The 14,978-nt window shown below is 60.1% G+C and overlaps 1 protein-coding gene across 3 annotated transcripts in view; it reads left to right on the top strand.

Moving 5' to 3' along the window:
* The window catches only part of DNMT3A (DNA methyltransferase 3 alpha), a 41,636-nt gene extending 28,331 nt beyond the window's left edge, over positions 1-13,305 (top strand). For all 3 annotated transcript variants that reach the window (XM_069850631.1, XM_069850632.1, XM_069850630.1), the window contains exons 7-23: positions 1,227-1,439; positions 1,534-1,692; positions 1,789-1,896; positions 2,572-2,728; positions 2,856-3,005; positions 3,236-3,280; positions 3,778-3,857; positions 4,011-4,123; positions 5,378-5,561; positions 6,058-6,142; positions 6,711-6,856; positions 7,269-7,359; positions 7,460-7,608; positions 7,695-7,780; positions 8,704-8,773; positions 9,040-9,158; positions 10,429-13,305. In XM_069850631.1, the coding sequence (XP_069706732.1) occupies positions 1,227-1,439; positions 1,534-1,692; positions 1,789-1,896; positions 2,572-2,728; positions 2,856-3,005; positions 3,236-3,280; positions 3,778-3,857; positions 4,011-4,123; positions 5,378-5,561; positions 6,058-6,142; positions 6,711-6,856; positions 7,269-7,359; positions 7,460-7,608; positions 7,695-7,780; positions 8,704-8,773; positions 9,040-9,158; positions 10,429-10,570 (2,097 nt within the window). In that variant the 3' untranslated portion in view covers positions 10,571-13,305. The remainder of the gene's footprint in view (positions 1-1,226; positions 1,440-1,533; positions 1,693-1,788; positions 1,897-2,571; positions 2,729-2,855; positions 3,006-3,235; positions 3,281-3,777; positions 3,858-4,010; positions 4,124-5,377; positions 5,562-6,057; positions 6,143-6,710; positions 6,857-7,268; positions 7,360-7,459; positions 7,609-7,694; positions 7,781-8,703; positions 8,774-9,039; positions 9,159-10,428) is intronic.
* Positions 13,306-14,978: the final 1,673 nt, after the last annotated feature.

The following is a 14,978-nucleotide window of genomic DNA, read 5'->3' as shown; positions in this document are numbered from 1 at the left end:
GAGGAGCCGAGCGGCGCCGAACCGCCCCGAGGGGGCCGCCCCGCCCCGAGGAGAGCCGAGCGGGCCGCGGGCTGCGGGGCTGCCCCTCCCGCCGCAGCCAACCAGCCGGGCCGGGAGGCGCCATGTGACCCGGGCAGCCCAGACAAAGGGCCCAGCCGAAACACCGACCGCAACGGGAGACCCTCGGCTCGGCCCGGCTCGGCCCGGCTTGGCCCGGCTCGGCTCGGCCCGGCTCGGCTCGGCTCGGCTCGGCTCGGCCCGGCCGGCTCGGCCCGGCTCGGCTCGGCTCGGCTCGGCTCGGCTCGGCTCGGCTCGGCCCGGCCCGGCTCGGCTCGGCCCGGCCCGGCCCGGCCCGGCCCGGCCCGGCTCGGCTCGGCTCGGCCCGGCTCGGCTCGGCTCGGCTCGGCCCGGTGGCCAGCCCGCATGGGTAGGTAGCCAACACGGGGAGGGCAGCTCGGCTCGGCTCGATTCCTTGGAGTCCTAGAATAACATGGTAGGAAAAGACCTTGGAGATCGCGGCTCTGAGCACCTCGGGTTCGGCTCGGCTCGGCGCGGTTCGCCTCGGCTGAGGGGCTGGGATGCTCCGTGCCCAGCGAGGGCAGCCCTGGCTCGGCCCTGTCCCGGCTCGGCCCCAGAACAGAAGGGTCGGGCTCCCGGGGACCACGGGGGAAACTGAGGCACGGGAAGGGGACCCCGAGTGTGCCTGGAGGGGCGGTGGGGGCAGGGGGCTGGACTGGACTGGGAGCTGTGGTCCCAGATGAGTTACATGGGGCCTGGGCTGAACTGGGAGCTGTGGTCCCAGACCAGTTACATGGGGTCTAGGATGGACTGGGAGCTGTGGTTCCAGACCAGTTCCACGGGATCAGGGCTGAACTGGGAGCTGTGGTCCCAGACCAGTTCCACGGGATCTGGGATGGACTGGGAGGTGCAGTCCCACACCATTGCCATGGGATCTGGGCTGAACTGGGATCTGTGGTCCCACACCAGTGTGGTGGGATCTGGACTGAATGGGGAGCTGAGGTCTAAGACCAGTGCCGTGGGGTCTGAGCTGGACTGGGAGCACTGGTTCCATACCAGTGCGGTGGGATCTGCTGAACCGGGATCTGCGGTTCCACACCAGCAACAAAGGGTTTGGGCTGACCTGGGATCTGGGCTGAACTGGGATGCGGGGTCCCTGGCCATTACGGACAGCGGACACCCTGCCCAGCCTGCTTCTGTCCCCACAGGCCGAGAAGAAGGCGAAGGTGATCGCCGTGATGAACGTGGTGGAGGAGACGCCGCCAGCCGAGCCGCAGAAGGAGGAGGAGGCCAGTCCCCCCGCCTCGCAGCAGCCCACCGACCCGGCCTCCCCCAACGTGGCCACCACGCCTGAGCCTGCGGTGGCCGATGCGGGCGACAAGAACACTTCCAAATCTGCCGACGACGAGCCCGAGTACGAGGTGAGGGCAGGGATGGTCGGAGAAGGGGGGTTTGCAGGGATGCTGCCCCCTGGCAAGGGCTCTGATCTCCTCCCTCTCTCTCCTCGTGGTGCAGGACGGACGTGGCTTCGGCATCGGCGAGCTGGTGTGGGGCAAGCTGCGCGGCTTCTCCTGGTGGCCCGGGCGCATCGTCTCCTGGTGGATGACAGGACGGAGCCGGGCAGCTGAGGGCACCCGCTGGGTGATGTGGTTTGGCGATGGCAAGTTCTCCGTGGTAAGTGGCACCCGTGGATGTGGCTCCAGGCAGGACCCCCCCCAAATCCCGTCCCCAGGTGATCCTCCCAGCTCACGGCCTCATCCTGTCCTCCAGGTCTGCGTGGAGAAGCTCCTGCCTCTCAGCTCCTTCGCCAGCGCCTTCCACCAGGCCACCTACAACAAGCAGCCCATGTACCGCAAAGCCATCTACGAGGTGCTCCAGGTGAGCATCGATGCCGGCACTGGCTGCAGGGTGGCATTGGCTGCGCCCCGGTTTCGGCTGTGGGCTGGCTCTGGCTGTGCCAGAGTGATACCAGCTGCACCACAACTCCAGCTCTGGCTGGGGCCAGCCGCGTTCCGGCACAGCACTGGCTGCATCTTAGCACCGTCTGTGCCCTGGCACCAGCTGCTACCCCAGCACTGGTTGCAGGGTGGCATTGGCCGTGCCCTGGCACTGTCCCCAGCCCTAGGAGCTTTGGGGCCACGCTGGTGCCCAAGCGGGTCCATCCCACTGGCTCCAAGCAGCTGCCCCTCTGCCCTGCCAGGATCTGGCCCTGCCTCACCTCCCGCATCCAGGGGCACACAGGGCATCTCCCCAAAGGATGGGGTGCCGGGGGATTCCCTACAGAGATTTTGGGGGGCTCTTGTCCCAGCCAGGGGCACCTGAGCGGGAGGTTGAACTCTCTGGTGGTGCTGATGGGGTGGTGCTGGGGGGTCCTGGATCCTGGGGGTCTCTTGGCACTGCCGGAAGGTGTTGGGTGGTGGTTGTGGGGTGACGGCGGGTCCAGCCTTGGGGGCTGTGGGCTCTCTGCCTGGGCAATGTGTTTGGGGGTGCCGTGAATGGGACCCTTTGGCAGTGTGGGTGGGTGACAGCCAGGGTCTGTGGCTTCCCTGGCAGGTGGCAAGCAGTAGAGCTGGGAAGATCTTCCCAGCGTGTCCAGAGAATGATGAGACGGACACCTCCAAAGTAGTGGAGATCCAGAACAAGCAGATGATCGAGTGGGCTCTGGGTGGCTTCCAGCCCTCTGGCCCCAAGGGGCTGGAACCCCCAGAAGGTGAGTGGGGAGGAGGGGTGAGTACCTTGGTGAGCATCCCTCGGGATCAGCCATCGGCTCTGTCATCACCAGGGTGGTGTGGGGCTGGCAAGTCTGGATCCACTGACAGGACCTTGTGTCATTGCAGAGGAGCGAAATCCCTACAAAGAAGTTTACACGGAGATGTGGGTAGAACCCGAAGCAGCTGCCTACGCACCACCCCCACCCGCCAAAAAACCCAGGAAAAGCACAACAGAGAAGCCCAAGGTCAAGGAAATCATAGACGAGCGCACCCGAGGTATCTGCGGGGGTCAGGAATGCCCCCATGCACACCCTTTATCCGTGGGGGTTTGCTTTGGCTGTGACCCTGCTGGGGCTTGATCTGGGTGCCGGGAGAGCCAGGATTGCCACGGAGAGTGAAAGCTGATCCCTTCTCCATTGGGAATCATCCTTGCTGTGGAGGGCACCTAGATGGGGACCTCCCTGGCAGAACCTCCTCACCCTGACCCCCTCTCTTTCTCTTCCCAGAGCGACTTGTCTACGAGGTCCGGCAGAAATGCCGGAATATCGAAGGTGAGCACGGGGCGATGCACAGCTCTGGGGCTGGGATGCATCTTGCTCTGGGTAGAGGGTCCCTCCTTGCCCTGACACTGATTCTGGGAAGCAGGGGGTGCTCAGAGGGACAGGGGGGTGGCCCAAGGGGCAGAGTACAGGCCTGTCCTATCCCTCAGCCCGGCTGGCAGCTGTGCCATGTGCCGGATGGTGACAGGGACCCCAGGGACACTGCCTGGGGCTGGAGTCGCTGGCACAGGAAGGGTTGAGGCGCTGTTTGGGGCTGGGGAGGTGGTGGGGTGGGTGCAAGTCCTGGTTGTGCTGGCAGTTTGGGGCTGCGGAGGCGGCTCTGCCATTCCCTGGCTTAGGGGGTGAAGCTGATGTGACCCAGACATGGGGATGGTCGTTTGGCGGGGCAGCAGCGGGATGTGGCTTGGGGTTTGGCAGCTCCCTGTGTGCTGGGCTCAGCCTGGGGTGCAGAACCCGGCAGTGACATCCCCTCTCCTGCCCCCCACCAGACATCTGCATCTCCTGCGGGAGCCTCAACGTCACCCTGGAGCACCCTCTCTTCATTGGAGGAATGTGCCAAAACTGCAAGGTACGGTGTGGCACAGGCAGCCTCGGCCACAGCTCTCCATGCGATCTCCCTGCCCAGAGCTGTCCCAGTGCCCTCACAGGGTGCCCGGCCTCGCCGCGGCACTGCCGGCTCAGAGCTGGGCTGTTCCACACTCACATCTCGGTTCTTCCCCAGAACTGCTTCTTGGAGTGCGCCTACCAGTACGACGACGACGGCTACCAGTCCTACTGCACCATCTGCTGCGGCGGCCGCGAGGTGCTCATGTGCGGCAACAACAACTGCTGCAGGTCCGGAGAATTGTCCTGGTTTGGGGCTGGGAGGGTTCGGTGATGCCATCAGGGTCCTCATGTGAAGCTGGGAGGGTTTGCCGGCACCACAGACCTGGTATGGGGTTTTGGTGATGCCACTGTCTCGGCACATGGAGATTTCGGTGATGCCATGGTCATGGCCTGGGGTTATTGAGGTTTTGATGGTGTCCCAGTCCTGGCATGGGGATTCAGTGATGCCCCAGTCCTGATGTGAGGCTGGGGAAATTCCGGTGATGCTGTGGTCCTGGCATGGGGTTTTGGTGATGCCAGTCCTAGAGTGGAGGTGGGACATTTCAGTGATGCCACAGTCTCAGTATGGGACTGGGAAATTTTGGTGGCACCACAGTGCCAGTACAGGGTTTTGGCGATGCCCCAGTCCTGGTAGTGACCTAGGGAGGTTTCAGTGTTGCTGCAGCCTTGGAATGGGACAGGGGAGGATTTGGTGATGCCGTGGTCCTGATGTGGAGCAGGAGAGGTTTTGGTGATGGTGCTCTCAGCACGGTGCTGGGAGCTTTTGGTGGGACCATAGTTTTGGCCATGTCCCAGTCCTAGCATGGTGCTGCGAGGTTTTGGTGATGCTGTGGTCCTGGCATGGGGTTTTGGTGATGCCAGTCCTAGTGTGGAGCTGGGACATTTTGATGATGCAACAGTCTCAGTATGAGTGATGCCCATGGGTCCTGGCATGAGGCTGGGGAGGTTTTGGTGGTACCCCCATCCTGACATGGGAATTCAGCGATGCTGGTCCTGGTTTGGTGCTGGAATGTTTTGGTGATGCCACACTCTTGGAATGGGGCGGGGGAGATTTTGGCAGTGCCCTGGCAAGGGACTGGAAGGCTTTGATGGCACCATAGTCCAGGTATGGGGTTCTGGTGATGCTCCAGTCCTGATGCAGGGCTGGGAAGTTTTGGTGATGCTGGGAGGTGTCAGTGATGCCATGGTCCTGGTTTGGAGCTGGGACGTTTTGATGATACTACGGTCCTGGTGTGGGGCTGGGAGGTTTCGGTGATGCCATAGGTCCCAGCTGTGGGTCTATGTTGGGGGGGCTAGTGGAGGTTTGGGAGTGTGGCAGATCCCAGCATGGGGCTGCTGGTCCCAGTGTCCCCCCTGCCACCATCCTGCGAGGGGCACGGGAACACCGTCCCCCGGCATCGTGCTCGCTGCCCAGCGTCCTATAGCATGGGCACTGCTGGGCCCACCAGACCCAGCCCCGACCCCAGCTCCCACCTCGCCCAGGTGCTTCTGCGTGGAGTGCGTGGACCTGCTGGTGGGCCCGGGGGCGGCCCAGGCGGCCATCAAGGAGGACCCTTGGAACTGCTACATGTGCGGCCACAAGGGCGTCTACGGGCTGCTGCGGCGGCGGGAGGACTGGCCCTCGCGCCTCCAGATGTTCTTTGCCAACAACCACGACCAGGAGTTTGTGAGTGCTGCCCACAAGCCCCGCTCCCTGTGCCCCACAGCGCCCTCAGAGTGATGGAATCGCTGAGGCTGGAAGAGATCTGAGATCATCCAGTCCAACTATCAGCCCAACCCCACTGTCCCAGCCAAACCACGTCCCAAAGTGCCACGGCCACACGGTTTTTGAGCCCCTCCAGGGATGGGGACTCCACCATTGCCCTGGGCAGCCTCTGCCAGGGCTTCACCACTCTTTCACTAAAGAAATTGTTCCCAATATCCAATCTAAACCTCCCCTGGCACAACTTGAGGTCATTTCCTCTCCTCCTATCCCTTGTTACTCAGGAAAAGAGACTGGCACCCACCTCGCTCCAACCTTCTCTATGGAAGCCTCAAAGAGTGATGAGGTCTCCCCTCAGCCTCCTCTTCTCCAGACTAAACAGCCCCAGGGCCCTCAGCTGCCCCTCTTTGTGCTCCAGAAGACTTGTCCTACCCTCCTGACACCCACCTCTGCCTTCCAGGACCCGCCGAAGGTTTACCCACCGGTGCCGGCCGAGAAGAGGAAGCCCATCCGGGTGCTCTCACTTTTTGACGGCATTGCCACAGGTGGGTGGGGGTCCCAGCCCAGCAGCTCCTGCAGGGAACCTTCTCTGGGGCGTCCTTGGGAGTGGGGAGATCCTGCCTGCACCCCACAGTCGTCTTGTCATCAGGGCTGGGGGTTTCCTATGGGCAGACCCCCAAATCCTGGGGGTCCTTGTTGGTGGTGGGATGTTGGTGTCACCAGGGTGGAATGGGAGGGACCATGGCACACAGATGCTGGTGCTTCCAGGTTGGAATGGGTTAGGACAGGACAGGGCCATGGCCTGGGGATGTTGGTGCTACCAGAGTGTGATGGGTCAGGATGGGGTAACCGTGTTCTGGGGGTGCTGGTGCTGCCAGGGTGGGATGGGTCAGGATGAGGGGACTATGGTCTGGAGGTGCTGGTGCTGCCAGGGTGGGATGGGTTGGGACCATGGCACAGGGATGCTGGTGCTGCCGGAGTGGGATGGGTTGGGATGGGGTCTCCATGGTCCAGGGATGCTGGTGCTACCAGGGTGGGACAGGTCAGGACCACGACCTGGGAGCGGGGGGGCCATCATCCGCTCACCTCCCACTCTATCCCTGCTCCCCACAGGCCTGCTGGTGCTGAAGGACCTGGGCATCCAGGTGGATCGCTACATCGCCTCCGAGGTGTGCGAGGACTCCATCACCGTGGGCATGGTGAGGCACCAGGGCAAGATCATGTACGTCGGGGACGTCCGGAATGTCACCCAGAAACACGTACGTTCAGCCGCTGACCCCCCATCGCTCCCCCAACCCCACAGGCAGCCCTGCAAAGTTCTTGCTTGGCCCTGCATCCCAACTATGGGTCCGGTCTCTTGTCTTCATCTCCCCATGTGCTGGGATTCATCAGCCCAGCCTTCCCGTTGCACTGGGAAGCTCTGATGCCACTTGTGTACTGAGTGTCCAGGCATCCCCCAAGTGTCTGGGCATCCCTGAAGTGTTTGGGGTGCTTTGGTGTCCCCCAAAATGTTCAGGCATCCCCCGAAGTATTCATGCATCCCTTGAGTCTCCAGGTGTCCCCTGTGTGTCTGGGTGTCCCTTGAGCATCCAGGCATCACCCAAGCTAGTAGCAGCATCCTTCCCGAGCAGTGTCTGGTGCCCAGCTTACCATGGGTTCTCCCCGTTACAGATACAGGAGTGGGGCCCCTTTGACCTGGTGATTGGAGGGAGCCCGTGCAACGACCTCTCCATCGTCAATCCGGCCAGGAAGGGGCTCTACGGTAGGTGACTCGCTGCCAGGCTGGGGCTGGTCCCTGCTGCCAGCTCCCACTGCCAGCGCTGTGCCGCTGACACCGACCTCTCTCACTCTCTCCCATCCAGAGGGCACTGGGCGGCTCTTCTTCGAGTTCTACCGCCTGCTCCACGAAGCCCGGCCCAAGGAGGGCGACGACCGGCCCTTCTTCTGGCTCTTTGAGAATGTGGTGGCCATGGGGGTGAGCGACAAGAGGGACATCTCCCGCTTCCTGGAGGTGAGTGCCGGCGCGTTCCCACTCTCTGGACACCACAGCGAGCTGCCGAGCCACGCTGACTCTCCTGCCTCTCTCCTTTCTCGCAGTCCAACCCTGTCATGATTGATGCCAAAGAAGTGTCTGCAGCACACAGGGCACGGTACTTCTGGGGTAACCTTCCCGGGATGAACAGGTTGGTGAGAGCGCTCCGGAGCTGCACCTGCTGCGGCGCTGGGGCGGCCAGCAGCTGCTGCTCTGGCACCGGGAGGGTGGGTGCTGCTGGGCACTGCAGCAAGGGACAGAGCCCTGGGTCCTTCTCCAGCCCAGACAAGGCTCTGGGGGTCCTCTGCCCCATCTGATGTTGTGCAAGAATCAAGAGGGCTCCCAAAGGGCTGCTCGGTGACCACACAACTCACCTGGAGCACCTGCCATCCGAGGACAGGCTGAGATGGTTGGCGTTGTTCAGCCTAGAGAAGAAAAGGCTGTAGAGAGACCTTAGAGCAGCCTCCAGTACTGAAAGGGGCTCCCGGAAAGCTGTGGAGGGACAGGGATGCAGGGATCATGGGTTGCAGGGACAGGATGAGGGGGAATGGTTTGAAGCTGAAAGAGAGGGGATTGAGATGAAATTTTAGGAAGAAATGTTTTCCTGTGAGGATCGTAAGGCCCTGGCCCAGGTTCCCCAGAGAAGTGGTGGCTGCCCCATCCCTGGAGGTGTTGAATGCCAGGTTGGATGGGGCTTGGAGCAATCTGATCCAGTGGGAGGTGTCCCTGCTCGTGTCAGGGGGTGGAACTGGATGGGCTTTGAAGTTTCTTCCAACCCAAACCATTCTACGATTCTATAAAAAGCCCAGAGTGGTGGCCCGTAGAGAAGGAAGGGTCTTGTCCATGCCTTTGGGATAGCACGGAGCTGCCCTCTAGGCCTGCGGTGGCACAGAGCTGCTGGCCATGGGCATGATCCCATGGATAGGCTTCTTCTCACCTGCCACAGCCGCCCCCCAAAACCGGCCTTGGCTGCCTAGCACTCCCTCAAATCCCAGAGAGCTGCACTGCACCCACGCCAGTACCAGCGTGGGGATGTGGTGCTGTCACCCCATGCTCTCCCCATCTCTCCTCCAGGCCACTGGCGTCCACAGTCAACGATAAGCTGGAGCTGCAGGAGTGCCTGGAGCACGGCAGGATAGCAAAGGTCAGCCCCAGCATGTGGGATGCAGCTGGCAGAAGTGGGGATGGTGTGGCTGAGGAGTTGGGGGGGTTCCTGGATGTCCCAGGGTATTCTTGGTGGTCCCAGGCTGGCTTCTTGGGCTGCAGGGATGGGGTCCCATGAGGGTGGCAGAGGGACGCAGCAGTGGCACTGGCATCTTGGGATGGGAATCGTAGATTTGGCACTGGAATCAGTGCTCCACCGGCCTCCGGCCTCCTTCTCCCAGCGTAACATGCCTGTTCCTTTTGCAGTTCAGCAAAGTGCGAACCATCACCACTCGCTCCAACTCCATCAAGCAAGGCAAGGACCAGCATTTCCCTGTCTTCATGAACGAGAAGGAGGATATCCTGTGGTGCACGGAGATGGAGAGGTAGCACAGCCAGCTGAGGGCTCACTGCAGGGCTGCGCCAGGGTGGGAGGTCCCTCAGGGCTGGCATCCTACTACCTACTGGATGAGGGAAAGGCTGTGGATGTATTTTCTTGGACTTCAGTAAAGCCTTTGACACGGTTTCTCACAGCATTCTGCTTTGGAAACTGTCAGTCTCTGGCCTGGACAAGCGCACGCTCTCTTAGGTGGAAGACTGGTTGGATGACCAGGCCCAGAGAGTGGTGGGAAATGGAGTTAACTCCAGCTGGAGGCCAGTTACAAGTGTTGTCCCCAGGGCTCAGTGCTGGGTCCAGCCCTGTTCAATGTCTTTATCAGTGACCTGGATGAAGGCATCGAGTGCACCCTTAGCAAGTTTGCAGATGATACTAATCTGGGAGGAAGCGTGGATCTCATGGAGGGCAGGGAGGCTCCAAAGGGATCTGAACAGGCTGGACCGCTGGGCTGAGACCAACGTCATGAGGTTTAACAAGGCCAAATGCCGGGTCCTGCACTTGGGGCACAACAACCCTGTGCAGCTACAGACTAGGAGAAGTCTGTCTAGAAAGCTGCCTGGAGGAGAGGGACCTGGGGGTGTTGGTTGACAGCGACTGACCATGAGCCAGCAGTGGCCCAGGTGGCCAAGAAGGCCAATGGCATCTTGGCTTGGATCAGAAACGGTGTGACCAGCAGGTCCAGGGAGGTTCTTCTCCCTCTGGACTCGGCACTGGTGAGACCGCTCCTCGAATCCTGTGTTCAGTTCTGGGCCCCTCACCACAAGAAGGATATTGAGGCTCTGGAAAGAGTCCAGAGAAGAGCAATGAAGCTGGTGAAGGGGCTGGAGAACAGACCTTATGAGGAACGGCTGAGAGAGCTGGGGGTGTTTATCCTGGAGAAGAGGAGGCTGAGGGGAGACCTCATTGCTCTCTCCAACTACCTGAAAGGAGGTTGTAGAGAGGAGGGTGCTGGCCTCTTCTCCCAAGTGACAGGGAACAGGACGAGAGGAAATGGCCTCAAGCTCTGCCAGGGGAGGGTCAGGCTGGACATTAGGAAAATTTTTTTCACGGAAAGGGTCATTGGGCACTGGCAGAGGCTGCCCAGGGAGGTGATTGAGTCACCTTCGCTGGAGCTGTTTAAAAGATGGGCGGACAAAGTGCTGAGGGACATGGTTTAGTGATTGATGGGAATGGTTGGACTCAATGATCCTGTGGGTCCAACCTGGTGATTCTATGATCCCACTGATCCCCCTTTGTGTCCCCTCCTGGTATCCCCACAGGGTCTTTGGCTTCCCGGTGCATTACACAGACGTGTCCAACATGAGCCGCCTGGCCCGGCAGAGACTGCTCGGCAGATCCTGGAGCGTGCCGGTGATCCGCCACCTCTTTGCTCCCCTGAAGGAATACTTTGCCTGCGTTTAAAGAGAGACAAGACAGGAACTGGTGACACGGAGTGAGTCAGAAACAAACCCATCCACGCCAAGAGAAGTGAAAACATGGAATGAGAGAAGAGTCAGCACCCAGAAGAGAGACGGGATTTCGCAGCCTGACGGGAACCCGGCACACGTCTCCCCGAGCGAAAGGGTTCGGTGTCCTCTCCTGAATTTCCAATGTTCAGCTTTTAGCCTATTGAAAACAAAAAAAAAACCCACACAAAAAAACCAACAAAAGCGACAAAAAAACCAACAACAAAACCGAAATGAAACAAAAAAAAAAGCAAACAAAAAAAAACCAAAACCAATCTGGGGGGGGTTAATCTTTTAATTTTCCGCTCTTTTCTGGCTGGGTTTTTCTGTTGGTTTGGTTTCTGCTTCTCAGAGCAGGCGGGCAAGATGTGACGCCAGTCGCCAGCTCTGCTCTCGGAGGAGGGGAAACGGCAGTGGGAAACCCCAGCCGGGAGAGAGGCAGGAGGCGAAGGATATCAAACTAAACCCGCTCCGTCTGCGCCGCTGAGCTCGCGGCTCGCCCGGCCGCCGGCCCCGGCGAGCTTGGGGAGGGGGGAGCGCGACGCGGCAGGGAGACGCTCGGCCGGCTCCGCAACGCCCAGCGACTGAGCCTCACTCTTTTTATTCCACCAGCACCGTTTCACTGGTGATTATGGAGCCAACACAACTGGCAGGGAAGCCGAGAACACACACACCATAACACACACCTTTTCTACAGTATTTTGGGTGCCTACCACACAGGAAACCTTGAAGAAAGCAAATTCAGAAGCCGCTGTTACCTCTTGTTTACAGTTTATATATATATGATAGATATGAGATATAGATATATATATATATAAAAGGTACTGTTACTACTGTACAACCTGACTTCATAATGGTGCTTTTAAACAGCGGGGTGAGTCGAGACATCAGCTTCCATGTTGCCTTACGTGCCGGGCCTTTTTTCCGAGCGAGCGGCGCGGGAGTTGGGCCGGGGCAGCGGCCGGGCGGGAAGCGTCTCCATCCCGAGTCCATGCAATAACCTTTTTTTCTGTCCTAAACAAAAACAAAAAAGGAAAGTGCGCCTCCCTCGGCGGTGATGGTGACCGCCCTTGCCCGGTTCCTGCCCGCGCTGCCCGTCCTCTTGCCCCGCGACGCGCACAAACGTACTGGTGCTTTTCTGTGTACGTGGCGTTCCCGGCGTCGCCGGTGCTGGTTGGTGTGTCCCCCCCCAACCCCCTTCCCCGATCCGGTAGCAGCCGCGTGGTGCTCTTGCCAGGACGGCACGGGGCACGGGTGCTGTGAATCAGGCTCTTGCCAAAAGCTGTGGTGGTGCTGAGCCAGCCGGGGCGCGGGCGAGGAGCTGAGCGCAGGACGGAGCGTGGCTGGGGTGCTTCTGGCATAGGATATAGGGATGGCTGCGGGTTCCTGGACCCTGGTGCTACATCTGCGGGGCCGGGTTTGTTGGCAGGAGAGCGATGCCCTGGGGAACCGGGATGGTTGCCTTGTGTACCAGGCAGCTCAGGGCATCACGCTGTTGTCCCAGTGGTGTTGTTTTGGAGCAACCGTGCCCCATGCTGACCCCGTACCCTCTTTCTGGGGTGATGGGTGCCTGCACGGTGCGCGGTGATGCCGCAGGAGCAGCGGTGGCGGAGCAGAGGGCAGGCAGCCTCGGCCGTAGGGGTCTGGGAGCCACGGTGGCGGTGCAGACGGGAGCCGTGGTGCAGGCAGGACGCGGGCAGGTGCTGGCATTGCTGTGGATGGTGCTACTTGTCTGGCAGCTGTGGGTGCTGTGGGAAGTCGGTGCCAGCCGGCTTGGCACAGGCGCCCACCAGGGTGGCCGGATCCTGTACCTGGTGCCGGAGCGGAGGGGCTCCGGCAGGGGCAGGGAGTGGTGCTACGGTGCGGGGAGCAGCCCCGTCGCCGTCTCTTCTCTAACTGTGAAAGGTGCTGGGGGGTCTGCGTGTAGGCAGGGGCCGCCGGCCGCTCGGTGCGGGGTGCTGGCTATTTGGCAGCGAGCCGCGCCGGTGGCCCCAGGGTGCTGAGAGGTGCTGGGACCGATGGCAGCGAGGGGGCTGGTGGGGGACCTGGGGACCCCCCACCTCCCCACCGCGCCTGGTGCTACGAGAGGGGTTCGGAGTCCCCTCTGTCGGTGCAGGCGGCGTGGGCACCATGGTGCCCGGCTTTGCGGAGTGGGAAAGGAGGCAGAGCAGGATGCGGACCCCCAGGTGCTGAGCCGTGGCTGTGGTTTCTGGCTTGACACCTCGGCAGCACCGGGGCGAGTCTGGTGTGGGGCTGCTGCACCGGCTGCGAATCCTCCGTGGCCCTGCAGCGTTGCATGTGGGTCCTGCAGGGCCCTGCAGAGAAGCAGGTGGTTCTTGCACAGCCCTGCGGCACCGCTCGCCGCTGCCGCATGGCTCTGCCGCACCGGCTGTGGATCCTGCACCACCTTGCGGCACTGCCTGCGGGTCCTGCATGGCTCCACAGCCCCGGCGTGAAGTGCTGTGTGGCCTTGCAATGCAGTTGGCAAGGTTTGCCTGGCCATGCAGCACTGCATGCATAGGCCCTGCATGGTGCTGCAGCACCAGGTTGCAAGGCTTGTTTGGCTTTGCCGTGCTGGATGCGGGTCCTGCGTGGCCTGCGGCACTGGATGCAAGTGCTGCATGGCTGGGTGCTGGTCCTGCAGCGCTGGGTGCTGATCCTCTGTGGCCTGCAGCACTGGGGGCAAGTGCAACGCAGCCCTGCAGCGCTGGGTGCTGATCCTGCATGGCCTGCAGCACTTGGTGCAAGTGCTGCACGGCCCTGCAGCTCTGGGTGCTAGTGCTGCGCGATCCCGCAGCATCATTTGCAAACCCCGCACAGCCCTGCAGCGCTGGGTGCAAAACCTGCACGGCCCTGCGGTGCCAGATCCGAATCGGGACGGGCTCTGCAGCTCCGCTTGCAAATCCTGCACGGACCTGCAGCTCCGGCTCCAAATCCTGCACGGCCCTGGCGCAGGGTTTGGGGAAGCCGGAGGGTTCTGTCATGCCACACCAGCCTGGCACAGCCCTGCCGCAGGGTTTGGGGGTCCCGGAGGGTTCTGCCACGCCACACCAGCCTGGCACAGCCCTGCAGCTGCATTTGGGATCCTGGCATGACGCTGCAGCCGGGTTTGGGGATCCCGGTGGGCTCTGCTGTGCCGCATCAGCCCGGCGCAGCCCCGCAGCGCTTCCCTGGGACCCCCTCGTCCCCCGGGCTCTGCCGCGCGGCTGCCAGCCCGGTGTGGCATCACCGCCGCTCCCGCACCTGCTCCGGGCTCCCGCAGCCGGGATGCCCGCGCCGGTACCGGAGCCGGTGCCAAGCGGGAAGCAAGATTCCCGTCGTGGCCCAACTGGAAAGGGGACGGTGGGGAAAGAGATTCAGTTTTTTAACGTACCCGACTCACATCTTTTTTTAAAACCACAAAAACCAGGCAAATTTTGTTGCACAGCCCGAGATGAACCAGTAAAAAAACGACAACAACAATAGCCTAAATTCCTTAAGATCCGCCGAGGGAGTAGGTGACAAAACACGGTGCTAAAACATTTTATTAAAAATATATATTGTTAAATTAAGTCTGCTGTCTGGACAATGACTGTTTGTTTTGTTTTCTCGTAGTGGAGTTTCACAGAGCACTATTATTTTACTCTTATATATTATTATGAAAAACAAAAAAAAAAAGATGGAAAAATGACAAAAAAAAAAAGGCATTTTAACTTTGTACTTGAAAACTAAAAGGAGAGATTTCATGTGTTTTAGCCTAGGCATTGAAGTAGCTGACGCTTAACTATTTGTGGGGAATCATGTACTCATCCCAAGGAATAACCACGTAGAGTTCGGTGCCCTCCCTCCTCTCCTATGATTTGGCTCAAACCCGCGCCCGCCAACATTCCCGGCCTCCCCGGCTGCTCCTCCCTCCCTTCCTTCCCCCCTTCTTTTTTGATTTTTCTCTCTCGGTTCGTTCCTTCTGGTTGGTTTTTTATTTTTGGTTTTGTTTTTGTTTTTTTTTTTTCCTTCTCCCTGTCGGTTTGGTTTATTTTTTAGGGTCGCTTCTCTATTTATTGCCGCTGAATACTGTGCATTTCACCGTATGGTTCTGGCCCGCGGGGCTCGCCCGGCACTGTTGTATCTGTGTAAGTATTGCTCGTGACATAGCTGTTCTGAACTAATTAAAGGTCAATGCGTGCAGCCGATGTAGAAAGTCTGTCCGTTCCGCTTCCATCCCATCCTCCTCCTTTTTCTTTTTTTTTTTTCTTTTTGTTTTGTTTTGTTTTGTTTTGTTTTCCTTTGGTGCCCAGAAAAGTATAAATACAGACAAGCTCCTTTCTAATGTACTTGTGCTGGAGAACACTTGAATAAATGTACTGTTTTTGTGCAAAAAAAAAAAA

Source organism: Phaenicophaeus curvirostris, chromosome 2, assembly GCF_032191515.1.
Source record: "Phaenicophaeus curvirostris isolate KB17595 chromosome 2, BPBGC_Pcur_1.0, whole genome shotgun sequence".
In the NCBI taxonomy this organism is placed as follows: Eukaryota; Metazoa; Chordata; class Aves; order Cuculiformes; family Cuculidae; genus Phaenicophaeus; species Phaenicophaeus curvirostris.
This window is presented reverse-complemented; position numbering and strand designations above follow the sequence as displayed.